This window comes from Cyprinodon tularosa, unplaced genomic scaffold (genome assembly GCF_016077235.1).
Source record: "Cyprinodon tularosa strain WSP-4 unplaced genomic scaffold, ASM1607723v1 ctg36, whole genome shotgun sequence".
Taxonomy (NCBI): Eukaryota; Metazoa; Chordata; class Actinopteri; order Cyprinodontiformes; family Cyprinodontidae; genus Cyprinodon; species Cyprinodon tularosa.
Genome location: NW_024039074.1, coordinates 1,142,802 through 1,161,202, shown reverse-complemented (window position 1 = coordinate 1,161,202; position 18,401 = coordinate 1,142,802). Strand labels below are relative to the sequence as shown.

Genomic DNA, 18,401 nt, shown 5'->3' with positions numbered 1-18,401 from the left:
GAAAGTATTTTACATTATTTTGAAAATACAAAAATACACAACACTGTATTTTGATACAAAATATGAAGGCATTTTCATCATCTCAATAAAATACAAATTAAAAAATAGTATTTTGTTTTTGAAATACGTATTTCAAATACTTGTATTAGAATTACTACCCATCCCGGATTGCGTTACAAAACATTACATGTCGGTTTGATCAGGATCTTTTTAAAAAATGATCGGCACTAATTCACAGAAAATTTTATTTTGATAGAGAGATGATTCTACAGCTCAGTTGACAGGATATTAGATTTATTTGTCTTTGGTTTAAATAATCTGAACGACATGCGGATCCTTTGTATGTATTTATTTATTTACGGTATATGAAGAACAACTAAAATTATTTTCAGATTACACAAATAGATTTCGAAAATATATTATTACAGTTCAGTCTAGGAATGTGATTTTTGATCGAGAAGAATCTTGTTGTAGTGATCTAAAATGGAACAGAGAGTAGATTACTTTTACTAAATATAAAAACAGTCTGCCATAGCCCACTTCATATAAACACGCTTTAACTCTAGCAGCAATGTTCTCCTTCGCTATCTTCTTCTCTTTTCCTGCTGTAGCGCTGTTTCTTTGTCTTTTAATCATGTTCACCTTTTTTGTCATTTCTTCATTAAAATGTCTAGTTCCAGTGGGGTGAAACTGGCACTTCCTTTTGTCGTCATGGTGACTCGTCGAATTCAGGTTCAAGCTATAATGGCTTTTCATACTTGTTACGCACATGTTCAATCTGAGTGGATCCACTTGGAGTTGACTGAACTAATTCATAGCAGCTGTTGTGGAACTGAAAACTAAGAGTTTCCGACCTTGGGCTGGATTTGAATCTGAGTTTGTTAAACCTGCTTCGTGAAACTGACCCCTGGTTTATAATCAGTGTTTATAGTGTTAAGATAGGCAGGTGTCATACGTATGACAAGAATAGGTTTGTTGATGTACCTTTAGTCAATCCAAAAATCAGAAAATGTAAAGGAAATAATAAATGCGACAAATTTGACATGGTCTCAATCCCAAACGTTCAGCAGCCTGAGTGATCAGAAACAACCCAGATAACATTGTAGAAATATTTCATATTTTCCCCCTCCATGTTAATTCACAACTATCTCTGTCCTGCTGGGAGCCCATCAGTGGATCTGACTGCATTGCAAATAGCTCCAGAAGCCATTGACAGCAGCCTCATGGATTTCCAATGACCTCAGCTGGGCCAATTAAAGTTATACGCAGAGGATGATTATACGTTTCATTGAAGGGGAAGGAACAATAAGGCCCTGTAATGACATGTGACAGCTTTATTAGATGTCTCCATCCTCTTGTGTTAAAGAGACAGCTTCTCTACAACTGCTTTCATATCTGAATTTATCTAATTTAATACCCTCCACCCATGTTACCAGGTTAAAATTACACATATATTTACTTCCTTCCTTGAGGTAATTTAATATATATTTAAAGGTTACTTGAGAAGAGGAAAAACCTGCTGAGTAATGCTGAGTCACTGGTTGTATTTTTTTTATCATCAAAAAAAAAATCAAATAACATGATAGTGAAAACCTTAGTATAGACATTAATATCTATATTTATCATTCTATTAATTCATTACACAAAAGATAATATTTCAAGGCTTTATATCTTTTCATTTTGAGTATACTACTTACAGATAATAAAGAGCCAAAGTTCAAGGTAATTGAATTTATGAAATTTGGTAAAAAAAAAAAAATACCAAAGGGATAGCCACATCCTTGAGTGGATTGTTAACAAAAATCCACTCAAAGATCTAAGTTGGCTTCAGGAGGAGTGGATAGAGGCTGAGGTCTTTTCATGAAGATTCAGATGAATCCTACAAACAAGCCATAAATGTTGTATTCATTGCGTCTACCCACTAGTGAACCAGAAACAACTCCTCTACTGATATCATTACAAATCTCATAGACACTGAATTATATAAAAATCAACAAAACAAAATAGGAAATCATGAATCACGGAATAGGAAAAGGACAACTTGGATTTAAAATAATACATAAATAAAATTATGTTCCCTTTAAATATTATGAGTAGAATTAGGTTGGGAAATCTTAAGCCAATCTTGAACTTCTCAAATGAGACAACTTACTTATTATTTTACTTTAACTTGTCAAAATCCGGGTGGTTCCGCTGAAAACAAGCTGGTATATTTCTGCAGCGTCACAGAAGCAGCGGCCACTTCTTTAACATAGGCAGCTGTTCTATTTTTGCCACTTTAAATCCATGTCAGCAGAGGAGATTGTTCAGCCAGGAAGTCAGTTAATGAAAAGCAAAGCCGATCCAATCAAGTAAAATACTTCATGTGCTAACTTTGGATCCAACCATGAGGAGCCATTTCACTTTGTAAACGCTTCCAGTGGAATATGATCTGTGTAAAAAGGGGGCGGTGCAGCTCAGTGGCGGCCACTGTTCCTTGAGACAGGGGGGCTGAATGATGTTGATTAAATCCAAATGTCACGGATTGCTTAAAAAATGTTGAAATGCATAAGCCACATTGCTACACCATGTACAAATAGCTGTTATGAAGCGATCTGAAATAATAAACTCTAGAAACACAATTATGAAGTTTGGCAATGCATATTCTACCAATAATATTACTATATTTACAGCAGAGGTTTAGCCTCCCTAGTATTCAATGAAAAATTGCCAGTGATATACCGTGGGTAAAAAGAGTATTGAACACCCCACCATTTTTCTCACCATTTTTTTCAAGAGCTATTGACATGACATTTTCACTAGATGTCAGTCAAATAATAGATGTCCAGAAACTAATTTATGTATAATAAAGTGAAACAGTACAGGAAAAAGTATTGAACACACTTACTGAAATGTATTTAATACTTTATACAAAAAGCCTTTGTTTTGCAATGACAGTTTCAAGATGGATCCTGTATGGAAATTTGATTGCCAACCATAAAAACATGATAACAGTTCAGGAAAAGATGACTTTTGTCACTGTATGATCACCTTTTCCTCTTGACTCATGAGTAAAACCTCCTCACTGCCAGGGCGACTTTCAGTTAAAAATCTTTAAGTATGTTTACCAATCAGCATCAAGCAGCCAGCTTCACGACCGCCTCTGCTCCATAGACCCCCTAAGAGGTTTAGCCTCAATGGAAGTGACATTTGCTCTACTTTGTAGCTGCTTACCTAAATAGGCTCAGGCCTCAACAGGGACCTCTCATAGATGCTGACCAGCTGAATCCCGCTGCTTCAGAACGGTTGGGAGATTGCATCCGAGAGCAAAATAAACAGCCGATTAATGTGCAACATACTCAATCAGACTCATTATGGTGCATATTTAATGTTTAATAAGTACCTTTATGAAGTTTGACGATGCATGTTTTACACATAATTTTACAAAATGTACAGAGGAGGTTAAGCCTCCGTAGTATTCTATGAGAAATCTACACTGGTGCAGCTGAGGCATGTAAGCACAGCTTCAAGGTCCTGTGAAATCGGGTCGTTGATGGATTTTTGTGAATGTAAATGTTGGAGGCTGTGTTTAAACATGGGAATGGTAGAAAGAGAAACAGTTTTGACTTTGACATAAACACTGTGACAAAAAGTGCACCTCTTCCTGACCCAACTCAGAATGCTACCTGTCCCGTTGCCTCCCAGCGTCTTCCATCTGTGCCACCGTCTGCAGGGAGATTCCCTGACAGTAATGAACTGTAACTCCGCCAGGTTAGGTAGGTGAGATTAATGTAGATGAGGTGGAGGATTAATGGTGTACACAAAAGGTTGTGAAAAGCAAATGTAAGATATTAATTTCTATTGTTTTTATATATTGTCAGCGTAAGCAGTGGGGCCATGATGACAGATGCTTTTAGGTTCTGCAGAACTGAATGAAGGCTGATGAGGGAATTATATCATTCAATTCAAGTATGTTGCAACAGGATACATCTAGATTTTTCAGTACAGTAAATCTCAATTTCACTTTATTCTTCTTTTCTTCCACTGAAGTTGTCTGCAGTGGTACCCTATTTTTATCAAAAAATAATAATCAGAATTTTTTTTGGGATAAAGATTTTATTTTACTTTCTGTGTCGTGCTCTTGTCTGGCAGACAGACAAATCACGTCCTTGTCTGCTGTAATGAGAGAGCAGCACCAGTCTGTTGTGATGAAGAATCAGCAGAGTCAGCAGGTAAAGCTCCCGATTTAGTGGTGAATCGATCAATGTTCCAACCCTTATATATGATCAAAAGATATCGATAATGACTAAAGGAATTAGAACCTGATGCAAGCCAATGATATGGTGGGGTCTGCCTTCAAGAAAAGGTGAAAAGCAATGTCATCCAAAGAAAGCTTGTTTTCATCTAAATAGGTTTGTTTGGACATTTAGTTAGTATAGCTCTTGTTTGCCTCTGTGTTCACAGAGCAGAACAACAAACCAGGCTTGTTCTTGTCCTTGGTTCCATCCCAGCTGCCATTTCCCTCCTGTTTCAAAATCGTAATGATGTTAACTTTAGAGTGCAGGAATGCTTGTTCTCAAACAGTATTTAACATGCTGACTTCAAACTTTATTTCTCTTATCATCTAGACTTCTTTGTGGATTTCTTTGACATAGTTTTCTTCTTGCTGCTTTCTCTTAAGGCCAGATTTGTGGAGTACACAATTAGCAGTTGTGTAAATATGCAGCACCTCCATAGTTCCCTCATCTGATTAATCAATTAAATTATTGGTAATAAAACTGTTTTTTAGTTAAGGGTTTTCTTTATGTGTCAGACTTGCATTATTAGGGCTGCAAAGTGACTTATAACTCATGTGTCTTAATATTCCCATTATTGACCTTTGCTGCTCAGTTAGGAGGATTGTTCTGATTTCAACTTGGATGAGGGATGATTCATGCTCTCCTTGCCCAGTTCAACAGTTTAGGTGGATGAACATATCTTGGCTGGTTTGGACCTGTGCCCCATGTCTTTTGGTTTAAGACTATGGACTGAACAGACCTCTATAAGATATTTAAAGCCATAGCCTAACCCTAACCCTAAACATTTCCAGCATCAACCATGAACTCTTTGGTGTTGCTTAATCTCTATCCCTCGGTTTGTTAACTAATTTTCTCTAACAAACATCTGAGGCCTTCATAGAATGGCTAAGATTTAATTCCACACATTGGATCTGGAGCAGAGTCCTGCATCAGGTGTGGTACCTGTATAAAATGTACATCTACGGGTAGAAAAAAAACATAATTCACAGGTGTGGGAACAGGTATGAACAAGATGCGGGTATCATAGAGTTACAGCATAAATAATATCCAGGTAACAGTAATATTTTAAGCAAAATCTTCTTACTAGGGTAATTTATAGTGCAGCTGTTAATCTGTGAGCGCAGTGCACACTAGATGTAAGCGTGAGGCAATGTTCTTTGCTGTCTCTGTTATTAAAAAACGGATGTGTGCACACTTTTGTGTCGGCCAGGTTTTAATTGGGGATAATTGCGGGTAACGGGTCGGATCTCAGTTCTGAACACTACGGGTGCGGGCAGATAGAGTTTTGAAAAATCAGACAGGTGCAGGACTCTGCTTTGGAGGTCCAATGGTTGCACTGGAAGTCATTTCAGTGTATTATATAAAAACAAAGCTAAACACTGATTTAGAATGTTAAGAAATTATTTTCCGTTTCTGTTTCTATGTTTTGAAAGGCTTTGCGTTGGTCTATCATATCAGATCCCAATTTCTGCCATTTTCAGAGTTGGTCAATCATTAAGCTTGTGTTTAAAACAGAAAATAGGTTTGAAAACGGTGTGAATACTTTTGTGTGTCACTGTATAAATAGAGTAAACTATATCATTATGTGACTCAACATATTAACAGGCGGATGTTTCCTTTTAGGCGTTGCTTTAATCAGTTTATCTTCCGTCTCGATTCCCTGTTTGTTTTAACGTGCCTTATGAATAAACCTGATTTAATTTAATTATCCTCACTGCGGGCTATTTAAGCGCCTTCAGAAAACATCCTGCTGTGAAAGACAAAAAGCTTCACATAAGAAACAACTGATGATTAACTCAGCCCTTCCACACTGCAGACACCAAGTTTAAACAGGTTTTTATGTCCTTCACTGGATCAGATTTACTTGGATGCTTTCAATTAGTAAGAAAATGATGGAAACCATTTGTCTAGGAAGGTTTATAGAGTCATTTTACTTCAAGGGATGAGGGAGTGATTCTTTAAGAAACTACAAACCAAAAAGTTAAAGTGAGATTTAAGAAGTCTTAATCAGCAAGTTAAATATCTGATGTCATGACATTAGAATTTAAATAAGACTGAGTAGGAACACTTGATTGGAAAAGTTAAAGGCAGAAAGTACCTGAACAAAGTGCAGCTCTAACAATTTTTTTGGACAGGCGAGATGCAAGTTGAGATAATTTTTTTTAATTAAAAGAAATCTCATAAGGCTGGATGTTATGACCAAAACTTATGTCACAATGCAACATTTTGGAAACATTTATCAAAAAAATAAATAACACTATTCAGTTTGGAGCTATAACTTCAAAGGATCAAATGTATATTTAATCAGATGATTGTTTATCTCATTTCTCAAACATACCTATGCCTAAAGGACTATGTACTTGGATCAATATGATAAATTGGCACAAAAACTCATAGCTAGCTAGGAAAATACAAAGTAAAGTTCCCTAATGAATTCTGACTAGGTGCATAGGCAGCTTTACAAGGAGTTTTGTTTTAGTTTTTTTTTTTATTATCTTGTTTTAGGTTTGCCCTCTTTCTGTCATTCAAGTCACAGCTTCCACTGTGCCCCAGTCTTACTTACATTGCTGTTTTTTTTAAATAAAAGCTTGGTTCATTTTGCAATTCTCTTTAGTAAAACAATACAGGTCCCAGTTCTATTTTTCTTACCCAAGGAAATTTTGACAATGCTAGTTCTGTTTCCTTGTGTGAAGAAAGCCTTTATTACAGCAAGGATAAGCTCAGTTAATACAAATTGATCCATTCATGCATCCCTTAATATCACAGGAAGTCTTGCCTTTAGTAGCAAAGGCTGTGCATTAAGTGCAGCTGTTGCTAATCAACACCATGTTCTCCTAATATTCTTTTTCTCCTTCATCATTCTATCATAAAAAAAAAATTGCAGGGTCGACTTTTGCCGGACACAAGTCATCCACAACAGTGGCATTTAGTTAGCATACCATAAGCACTCATTTTGTGGCTAAAGCTTGCTGTGTCTGAACATCCACCCTAACCCCTAAATCCCTCAATCACTATATAGAGCAAAGACTACATAGTGGAGTAATAGTGAATTCGGTTCACCGTTCAGACAGATGATCACTACTTTTTACTTCCAGTTGGTCATGTGACTCCGCCTCCCCGCATGGTGGCTGCTCCATCTTTGTTCTTCCTCGCTGCCTAAACAAATCCCATGATGCTTTGCGGGGAGGGGCACTGTGAGAAATTTCAGGTCCACTACTTTTTTTGTGCAATAGACGTTAGGACACTGATCTAAAATGGCGTAACCACTATATAGTGCCCTATTATAGTGATTAGGGCAGACGTTCAGACACAGCCGAAGCCAGTGTTATGAGCTATTTCTGTCTGGCTATAATCAGAAGTGTTCTATAATGTAATCTGTAATGTCTAAGAAAATACCAGGAATGTATTTAAAAGTATTATTACCATTATTGAATAAAATTTGATTTTCCTATACTGTATATTGATACTGAATTATTATCCAGAACTCTTCACAAACAGCTTACCAACTTGCCACAATCGACTGCAGTGGAGGGTTGATGATATGGGCTTGTGAAGCCATTTGTCTAAAAGCTAAATCTTGATTCTAATTGTTTCATTGTTGGAACAATAAGATGGGAGTCTTTAAAGATAGAGATGGCAAACCAGAGTCCAGACTACAAGAGAGCTGTACAGACCACAACCAGACATGATTAAGAAAATTATATTAATTCTAAAAAATTATAAACTTATAAAAAAGTCCAAAATGCTTTCCCGTCGATGTATAAACTCATAAAGCTGGAGAGAAAATGATTGCTGAAGAAGACTAACAACAATAGTTATTCTGCCTCATCAGTGAACGTGAAAAGTTTTAACTTCTCCTGTCTACTCTGAGACAGGAGAAGCTAAGAAAGAGAAACAAACTGCAGACTCTAATGAACTGAGGTGTCTGTCTCTATAAACCAATGAACACATTTTTATATTTTTTTTTATTGAGGTCATGCTGTCTTGTCACCGTTTCATCTAGTGAAATAATTTTTGATTCAGCTCATACGGTCACAGTGACCAGTAGAGACATGGTGGCCCCTTTCTGTAGTGTTATTCTTCACAGCAACAGAACTAGACAGTCTAAAAGTTTCTCAAAGGACTGAACATTTAAAGAATGCCAAACATAAAATGTTGGGATCTTAGAATTATTTCCGTACTTAGTTCCTGCCCTTTGTCATTCCTTGCCTTACAGTAACATCGAGCTGACATTGATCTATTTTTTTTTTTTTTTAGTAAAAAGACTTTCAACCTTGGCCAGAAAGGTGTGATTAAAAGTTCAGGGACACAGAGTTGATCTTTAATATATAGCAGCAGAGCAGACCTAGTTTCCCCATGCATTTGTCTTAGTTAGCAGCTTTTCAGTTTTTGTACCTTTCATGCTTTACTGCATTTTTTCCTGACTCTGCACCGCTAAAGTTCACTTCTGTCCTCTGCTGGTTCGTCCTGTGTCCCTTCAGGAGACAAACCCTGACTCCCATTTTGGTTTACAAAACTTCCAAATGTACTTTTCCTGTTCAACAATTTTAGATAATATCAGAGGAGGTTCTAAGGGATCATTTAAAGATGTACAGTAAGGGGTAATCTCTTATATGAAAAACTTCCATGAAAGATTGTAAAGATGTCAGAATTCCTGCTTTACTTTGTTAGGATAATTATCATTTATGATGTGAGTTTATTACACCTTAATATTAGCTGCCTATTGCGTGTCAGTTCTGATGTTTTACCCAGTAGTTTATCTAATTAGGCCAGTTCCTCGATCCGTATAATCCTGCTAAATAAGAGACTTCTGCTGTCAGATATATATATATATATATATATATATATATATATATATATATATATATATATATATATATATATATATATATATATATATATTTAAATATATATTAGAGATGGGAAGTTACGAAGTACAAATACTTCGTTACTGTACTCAAGTAGATTTTTCTGATATTTTTACTTTACTTTAATACTTATTTTTATAGCGACTTTTTACTTCTACTCCTTACATTTTTACACAAATATCTGTACTTTCTACTCCTTACATTTAAAAAAATTGGCTCGTTACTTTAGTTTTGAATCATTTCAATGGAGTTACCGTTATTATTTTTCACGTCATCAATATCAAATTCAATCTAATTGGATGGGAATCTACGTTGCATTTGACGCACCACTACAAGATGAATCGACAGATTCGGCGGTATTCATTCGCGGCAAATCATTGCAGCTTGGTGGCGGTGGCGTTAGCATTGTAGTATGGACGACGAGATGATTGAAAATGAACACAACGTAGATCTAGTCCTATTGGCAGACATCCATTTAAAATGTAGGCAACAGCATGAAAAAAGTGGTTTCTACTTTTACTTTTATACTTTAAGTAAATTTACAAGCCTGTACTTTGTTACTTTTACTTGAGTAAAGAAGTTTAATCAGTACTTCCACTTTTACCAGAGTATCTGTACTTTTACTCAAGTACGCAAAGTGAGTAATTTTGCTATCTCTGATATATATATATATATATATATATATATATATATATATATATATATATATATATATATATATATATGTGGACACATTGTATATACTATATATACTCTATACATCTTTTTTTTCCTTTTGGCACCTTCTGCTTCTTTTTGACTATTTGAACTTATGTAAGAAGTACATTACTCCACTGTGAGATCAAAAAAGTTAATTAATCAATCAATCAAGTAAGGAAACCTGGCAAGCGCACCAAAGATATATTGAAATGTTTTTGTTTTTTTTATGTGACTCAGCAAATTTCACCACAAACATGACAAAAGTCGAACTATGATAAGTTTCTTGGATGCCCTGGACCTCATCCCTATCACAGTTTGGTGGAGTATTGTTAAAATCTGTGAAGAAAAGGCCAGAGCTGTGTCACAACCTGTTTTAGGGCTATCACCATTACCTAATAGGAGTACAACTTATTAAGGGACATTTTACCAAATAGCAGTGGCGATGTCCCATAAATTTAAGACTGTTTTTTTAATGTTGACCTCATATGGAGAAACTCTACATCAGATTCAAACTTGAGCAGTACAAGTGTGTTGTTTCTAAATGTCCGTTCGGTTGTTTGTTGCATAATAGTTCCCTTCTGGACTGAGATGCGCAACAGGTTGCTTAATAAACATGGTGAAGATCCATCTTAATGTCTGCAGAGAAATAAAGTATGCAGGTAGTTTAGAAGGAATAATTTGCTGCTGGAAATCTCCATTGACTTTGTGAAGTCGCTGGATGGTTGTTCCGGCTGTGAACTCATTGCTTAGCAAAATCCATCCACTTAGCATATCATCTATTCAGCTTCCCTGGTCGAATATCTGACCTCCCGAGGTCCCAGGCAGCATAAATTTCCCCTTCCTCCAGACCCAGAAATGGTAATTTGAACAGCAGCTCAGTAATAACCCTCACGCTGGGTCTCGCTGTCAAACAAATTTCATAATTTCCATTTAATTTAATGCTGAAATCTTCTGACACAGCCCCTTAGAAAAAGAGAAAGCCAACATTAAATCTGTCACCTCCTGCAGGCAGATTACATTTCCCATCACGCTGCAGGACCATCTTTGTTGCAGCTTTAATTGTATGCAGATGCTTTGTTTGGGCCTTGTGTTTTTCTCTTCCTCACTGTTCCTGCTACACCTCTCCGCTCACACAGGAAATCACTTGTCACGTCTCCGTCGCTCAGAGGCCGTCCAGTTAAAACTGCTCTGTCACTTCTTATCTCCCGTCATAAGCATAAACTCGTTTGTCTAAAGGACTACATGTCACCTCCCCCCCCTGATTCCTGCTGGAAATATGAGTTCCTCGCTATCGCTGTTCCTGACCGAGCTCAAATTTCCTCTCTCTGAGGAAAAGCTTTAAAAATCCTCCTTTATCCGCTCTGTGCAGGTTGTCATCTCAAACACGAGATCTAAGGCCCTCACTTCTCTCTCCTGATGATGCTAATGTGAGCTTAACCTTGATTTTTCTTTGCATTTAATCCATGGCACTTTTATATTCCTATCCGCCCCCCTCCAAAAAAGAGAAAAAATTTAAATAAAAAAATTATGTCCAGCTGACGTCAGAGACAAAAATCTTCCTTCAACAGCATCTTTTGAGGTATAACGCCTCAGACTTCACAGTTTAATTTCACACTCTGAATTGGGGGCATCTGAACGCTGCAGCCGGCCACTCACCCATCACTCGGAGCCTTTCTGCACCCACCACCACCTCCTGCTCGTCCGCCGAGAAGAGCAGCTTCCCGGAGGTGGATTTCACTTCAAACATCTTCCCCCGTGCTTTAAATCCGCTGGATCCTAAAGCGAACACAGACAGAGAGAAGACATCAAAGAGGAAGACCAAAGCTACCGCTGTCTTCCTCCTCAGTTCACCTTGGAAATACAAAAACAGTATAGTAATGTGTCCTGCAGGCCTTACTGGCTTACTGTATTTATTCAACCCTATTTTAAAACCCTGAATACAGCTTTTCTACTTAGTTAAACCGTACTTACATTATGAATAAAATCATGCAAGGATTGTTGAGTCATTACTGAATATAAATTTCTGTCTTGATTTAGACAAATGAAAAGAGAGGTGCATATTATATTAACTTCTTATATCATTCAAAATTAATTTATCCAATTGATTCGACATGAAAAGTGAAAAATTTTTCCTACAATATCTTTTTTTAGAAACGCAGATCCATTTCATGTATTTTGATGATTATGATAAAAAAGATAGAAAATGATAAAAAAAAATTCTCTATCTCAGAAAACATGAGTATTTTTTATCAAAAAATATATATTTTGAACAGAAATGTCTGGCTTCTGAAAATGATGTTTGTTGCTGTGCATAGTGGGTATGCATTTTAAATAATTTTGCATGAAATTATTAATGCGTTGTGGCATAGTAGTGATCAGCCTACTATTGCTGAGGTGTAATAGAAGCCCAGGTTGCTTTGATAACCTTCCAGTGGAGTCCTGTGACACCATGACAGTTAAGCCAGGTTTTGGGGCCTTTGGAACGTGGGATGATACCAGGTACTGTCACGTTAGGGTGGAGGTTTTTGAGGACCCAAATGCAGGGAACAGCGGGCAGAGGTGAGTCTTGCAAATTTAATGAGGCAACTGAGGTAAAATCCAAAAATACAAAGAACCAAAACGTCAGGGAAAACTCACGTTGGGAACCAGAGGTAAGGGAGCAACAAAAAACAACAAACCAGCACCGACTGACTGCAAAGGTGGTGTGTATATGGGGAGACTGAACCAAGACAGATTAATCAGCAGATTTGGAGCAGGTGTGGGCAAGACCAAATAGGAGGAAGCCAATGAGAAAGGAAACAAGCACGAACAAGCAGAACTAAGCATTGGTGAAAATCGACTACAAAGACACAAAACACAAAGAAAATAAAAATACACCCAAGCAGAGAGCAGAACCCTGACAATTCCAGTAGGAAGGTTTTTAGAGATGTAGCTGTTTATGCACGGATGTGTGGACAGAGAACTTTTTTGGACAATTTAAAATAATTAGAAAATGTATTATTTATTCTAAAGGTGTTTTAAATGTAACTTATATTATCCAAGTTTCTTTGAAAAGTTGTAAGGGTAATGACACCTCCACTAGATGTGGACTCATGGAAAAACTGGTTAATACCTGCTTAAAGATTGTTATTCTGAAAATATGGCACACTTTTAATCAGAAAAATAAGCATCATCCGAATGTCTTTTTAAAATTGCTTTTATGTCTGTAGAGTATATTTACTATGTTGAAGGATGCCGACAAAAGTTAGAGGCTTGTAGCTCTCGAGTACTGGACTTCGGCACCATGTTAATGTTGAATTAAAACAATCAAAAATAAGAAAAACCTTTACATGCCCAAACAAAAAAGACTCAGTAAACAGCTTTCCCTTTAAGTATTTGTTTTAACTGAGAATCAAATCCTTAACTACTTTACGGTGGTCCTATTGGCAACCTATTCCAACTATGGTGACCCTTTTTTATATATACTTAACGCCTTTAAACAGTAACATTATCTTCTACAGTAAAACTTCCACAATGGATATGTTTATGAACTAAAAAGAAAGTAGGCCAGAGGGCAACATAATGGCACCAAGCATAGAGGTTGTTCAACCAATAAGATGGCTTGATAGAATTACATTAGTGGACAGTAATGGCCAATTCAAAGCCTTGACCTAAATTCATGCGAAATGGCATGAAATAGGATCTAGTGAGTCGTTCATGTGTAGATATTTTCAAAGAAAAACAGAACCTTTGTTCAAATAAGCACTATGAAGTTCAACTAAGCATTTCTGCAGTGAGTGAAAATGTTTTTTATACTGAGCAGCAAGAGGGCTCCATCATATCTTTGAATTAGAGTCAAAACGTACCCTCACAGAGCCAATTAATAACTAAACACCATATCAGCTCCATTATAAGATCCCCCTTATTGCTCGGACAGCTTGTCTTTCCGAGCGGTTGATGGAATATAAAATCAAATATCTTTTCCTAGCAGGTTTTGACATGTTTAGTTAATAACGTATAATAAGCTGTTTTGCCCCAGTTTAGTAAGAAAATATTTTAGTGGAGTAATAACTCTCACTCTCAATCCTCATCCATGAAGATTAGACTCTCTTGGATTTTTATGTAAAAACCAATGAACTTTAACTTCTTTGAATATTAATTATTCACCGTTTTATGCTGAAAGCTCATCAGGAGGCGAGATCATGGCTTGAATGTTGTGTTTGTCTCCTAGAAGGCTCCTTAATCAGCTTCTATGATTGGTTGACAATCTGTGTTGAGCTGCAAAATATTCAGATTTTCTAACTCCAGCATTTGCCTTTTTTGGATGTTTGAATGTTTTAAATGCACAGTGCTTGGCAGAAGAAACGTTACAAAACTTGACATGTCCCATGTGCTGCAGGATCTCTTGTAGACACTTGATGCCATCCACCATAGACTTTGCATGTAAACCAGGCACCTTGGGACTGAAATCTTAAAATGTTGTGGCTGTCTACAGTATATTACGAGTTTATTTACTAACTGCTACACTTAATAATACAAATACCTATAAATTAATTATTGAAAACTGTTGATAGTTTAACTTATAATAATTACAATATAGAAAAAAATCTATATTACTGTATAGCCGATTCTAAGAACTTATAGGCTAGCCAATGCTAATCACTTTCACAGTAATTGATAATTATCAGCCAGATTAGTTAAAGTCAAGAGAAAATTACAAATGTCGTGCTGCTTTTCTCACACTTTAAGTCTACTTTCACTGTTTACAAATTGCTTCACATTGTTTTGTTATTTAATATTTAATGCTAATTACTATCAAGATAATGCTCATTATTGCCAAACCAAGAATAGGCAGATATTGCAACAGATTTTTGAAAACTTACTGATCTGTTATTAATTCTACTAACTAGTTGAAAAAAAAATTAGTTTCATTTTATGCTTATATTTTCCTAACCTGATCGAAGAAAAATCAGTGAATGACTCTCTGAAGCTAATCATAGCTAGTCCTAATGAAGTTAATTTCTGCCAACTTAGTGTTGGACTTATTAATTAACTACTGCTAACTAACCTGGCTCTAATCACTGATTGGCTTACTGATGTGAATCTCTGAAAATATAATTCTTAGAAAGCAAGGGGACTCTTATACTAATTGATGCTAATCATCTCTAATCTTTGATAGGATCACTGATATTAATCACTGCTAAAATTATTGTTGCACAATCACTTCATTGCTTACTGATGAATATTACACGTCAAAAGTTGTTGCTTAATCCATGACAATGGCTATGTATCTGATAATTATGCATTTATTCCAATGTTGTCATCAATTTCATTTCAAATTAGAATACCAAAAGTGAACACTACATCAAACCAGTTATACTGTATTTTTTTAACATTGCACTATTTTCTTACATGTCCATTTTTGGGATTTAACTCTAACTAAAGAGTTTTTACAATCAAGACCGAAGAGTGTATTCACCCTTTTTCTCTCTTTACTGCCTGTAGAAGCTCTGATTTGTGATACATTTTTTCTTAGTTGGGCTTAAACTCTCATCAGTTTTAAATCAGATTGTGCATTATTTATTTACAATATTAGCCCACAAGCCTGATAGGATGCTCTCATGGGCAATTATCTAGGGCACTGTCTACTATAAATTTCACAGGTAAATGATTATAAAAGAAAGCGGCATGTCACGTCTAATTACGATTGCTGTTCTGTGAATGCACATGTACCCAAAGTCCTTTTAAACATTAAATATTAACATTTGGATTGATATGAGGAAATATAAAAAACAAAAAATATGGATTTCATTTTCTTTAAAATCCTTCTCTGTTAAAATAAAAGAAATACACCAAAAGATAAGTCACAACAAATCTGCATGGCACTTGGGAAAAACCTCAGATACATTGAGACAAACCTGAATGGTGTCATGACCGACATGAAAAAACAGGGAAGTGTGTCTGACCTTAATTGCTTTGTTTAACCTAGAGGCAGAAAACACATGCCTCTGAGTGTGACTGATTGACAGAAGAGCAATTAATTGTGTCACTTTCCGGGATGATTTCAAGTTCCTTCCCATGACACGAACTCTGCTTAGTCATCCAAGGGACAAACATTGGGGCGTATTCGACTGCATCCCTTTCAGAGCCAGAAGCCAAATGTCAGCGCCCTTCTCGAATGTGAAAGACACTTCCTGAGCTTGTTCACGCACAGTGAGCACCATTCATTCAACACCGCCAACTCCTTTGGGTTTTGACAAGTGCAGCAAGTAAAGGAGAGACTGTGATTATCATAGAAGAAAAGAAGCGGAGGCTAAACTCATGAAGGGCGTATTTTTGAGGATTAGCAGAATTTAAATGAACTGGAAATGATGAGCTAATATTACTCAGAATAACACATTTTCAATGCAGGAACTGCACTCACCCCTCCTTAGTGTGTATTTGAATCTGCTTGAAAGATGTGACAATTTTGAAGTCAAATACCTATTCAAGAAACTCAAATAGGGTGTTAATATTTGAAAACTTACTAGCTAGGTTCATATTAAAGAGTTTTACTTGATGAAATTATTATTTAAGATGGCCTTTTGCAATTATTTTTTAAAAATGAGGTACCTAAATGTAACAAAAGGAACTAAATTCAGAAGATTTTCGCAAGTACTGTAGACCAACATAGTTAAGGAGCCATTAGTTGTTGATGCAGAGTAAACATTTTGATCTTGTGTACTTTGGTTGAGACATTTGTTCCTTCAATCATGTTCTACGTTTTTTTTATTCTTGATAAAACTATTAAAGGTTCTTCTGATGAGACTCATGCAATGCAAAATCTCCCATCCTATGGAATTAATCACAGTCTAGCAGCTTCTGTTCAGTCAATTTCTTATTTTAGAGAAAGCCTCTAAGAGAGCTACTGTTGTCTTTTACTCCCTCCTTTTTTGGTAAAAACCAAAAGCACAGGACTGGGGCTTTTGTGTGCATGCCCTTCTGTAAAAAAAGTAAATTGCTGCTCTTACACACTCATGTGTGGCTGAAGGTTTGCTGTTAAAGAGAGTTATTTCTGTCCAAATTGTGTCCCTTGGTTTGTAAGATTGTCTGCCCTTTGTATTTTTATTTTGCCGTAATAAAAATATTAGAAATATAGCAGAAAGAACAAACAAGTGCTCCCTTTAAAAACATGGTGAATGTAAGAAGCAGAAAATAAAATAATACTTCGAATATAACTAAATTTAACTGGTGTTCTAAGATAAGTAATCTAGGTAATTTCAAACCTTATGAATAGCACCAGGTCACATTTTAAAAAGCAACAAAACATTTAACAAAATTTTGCCATTAATAAATATACCCCATCGTTTCCGAATCATATAATTTGGAAGACAATCTTCTCACTTAACTAATGTTGTTTGGGTAAGTTGCTTTATGGGCCAATTCGTGAACAGAGGTCATCAAATGAAAGTATAAACATATTAACCCCTATTGGGTTGGTTTTGATATACATTTCCGAAGTCTCTACCTCCTATGGATAAATCATTTAGCATAGGAACATCATCGGAGCTATAGGACTGGCCACAATCCTGTGTTTGACAGAATGAGTGGCGGGTACATCCCATCCCCCGGAGTTTAACAGAAATACACATGTACCTTCATATGGGTTTTATAATGGACAGCTTCAGTCATTCATGACATTTGTGTAACTTTTTTCTGGAAGGCTGTCATATAAGGATGTCCATATGGCTTAAGGCTGTGTGGACAGCTGCCTAGAGCTCCTTTTCAACTCTGGAAAGTATCCTTTTGACCCAATAAAAGGTGAAAGGAGAACACAAGAACCATCCTTTGACAGCAGAACTGGCGCAGATCTCAACTGCTTCGCTGTTTCTGTCCTGGAGGGGGCCACCAGTACGCCAGTGAACAGTAACAATTTGTATATCTGGTTCTTTTAGTATCTCTGCTTCTATCTGTCTGAACCCCAGTTGGCTTAGACAGAAGGTGGCTCACACTGAGCTTGGTTCTGCTGACGCTTTCTTCTCCGATGTGGCTGAATATGTGTTAGGTGTGAGGGATTGCTGAAGAGTCAACAACAAAATTCAAGCCAAAATCGTGACAGCTATCTCATCCGAGAGGAGCATGTCTTGCAAGTCCACGACTCAGTGCAATCAGCTTTTTTTTTTTTTTTTTTGATAGAAATGTTTGCCAATCCGACCATTGTCTCTTTTGAGATGAAATGTTCACTGAACAAATAAACTGAATTGAACTTACATTTTGGAATATGGCCAGGGGAACACACTGAATCCTCCCAAGGGCCACAACTGATCTTTGGAAATCACTGACCTTAATGGCCGAAAAGAAGAAAAACTAACAACAAAAACAAGAGCCCTCGATAAAAGAGAGTATGGCATTGGTATTATTATCCCCTCCCATAAAAATCTAACACATTATAAGTACATTTTAAACCTTAGATTAAAAAAAAATGACAATAAGCAGAATATATATATATATTTTTAAATGGTCAGTAGTTTTATGCGCACCAACGTTGAGCAGTGTTACAAGCCATGCTATCTCAATTGGAGTACTGTGATGAAAGCAA

At 36.3% G+C, this 18,401-nt stretch overlaps 1 protein-coding gene across 2 annotated transcripts in view; it reads right to left on the bottom strand.

Annotated features, from left to right (window-relative positions):
- The window catches only part of sgcd (sarcoglycan, delta (dystrophin-associated glycoprotein)), a 376,854-nt gene that overhangs the window by 48,839 nt on the left and 309,614 nt on the right, over window positions 1–18,401 (bottom strand). For both annotated transcript variants that reach the window (XM_038295797.1, XM_038295796.1), the window contains one exon: window positions 11,501–11,620. In XM_038295797.1, the coding sequence (XP_038151725.1) occupies window positions 11,501–11,620 (120 nt within the window). The remainder of the gene's footprint in view (window positions 1–11,500; window positions 11,621–18,401) is intronic.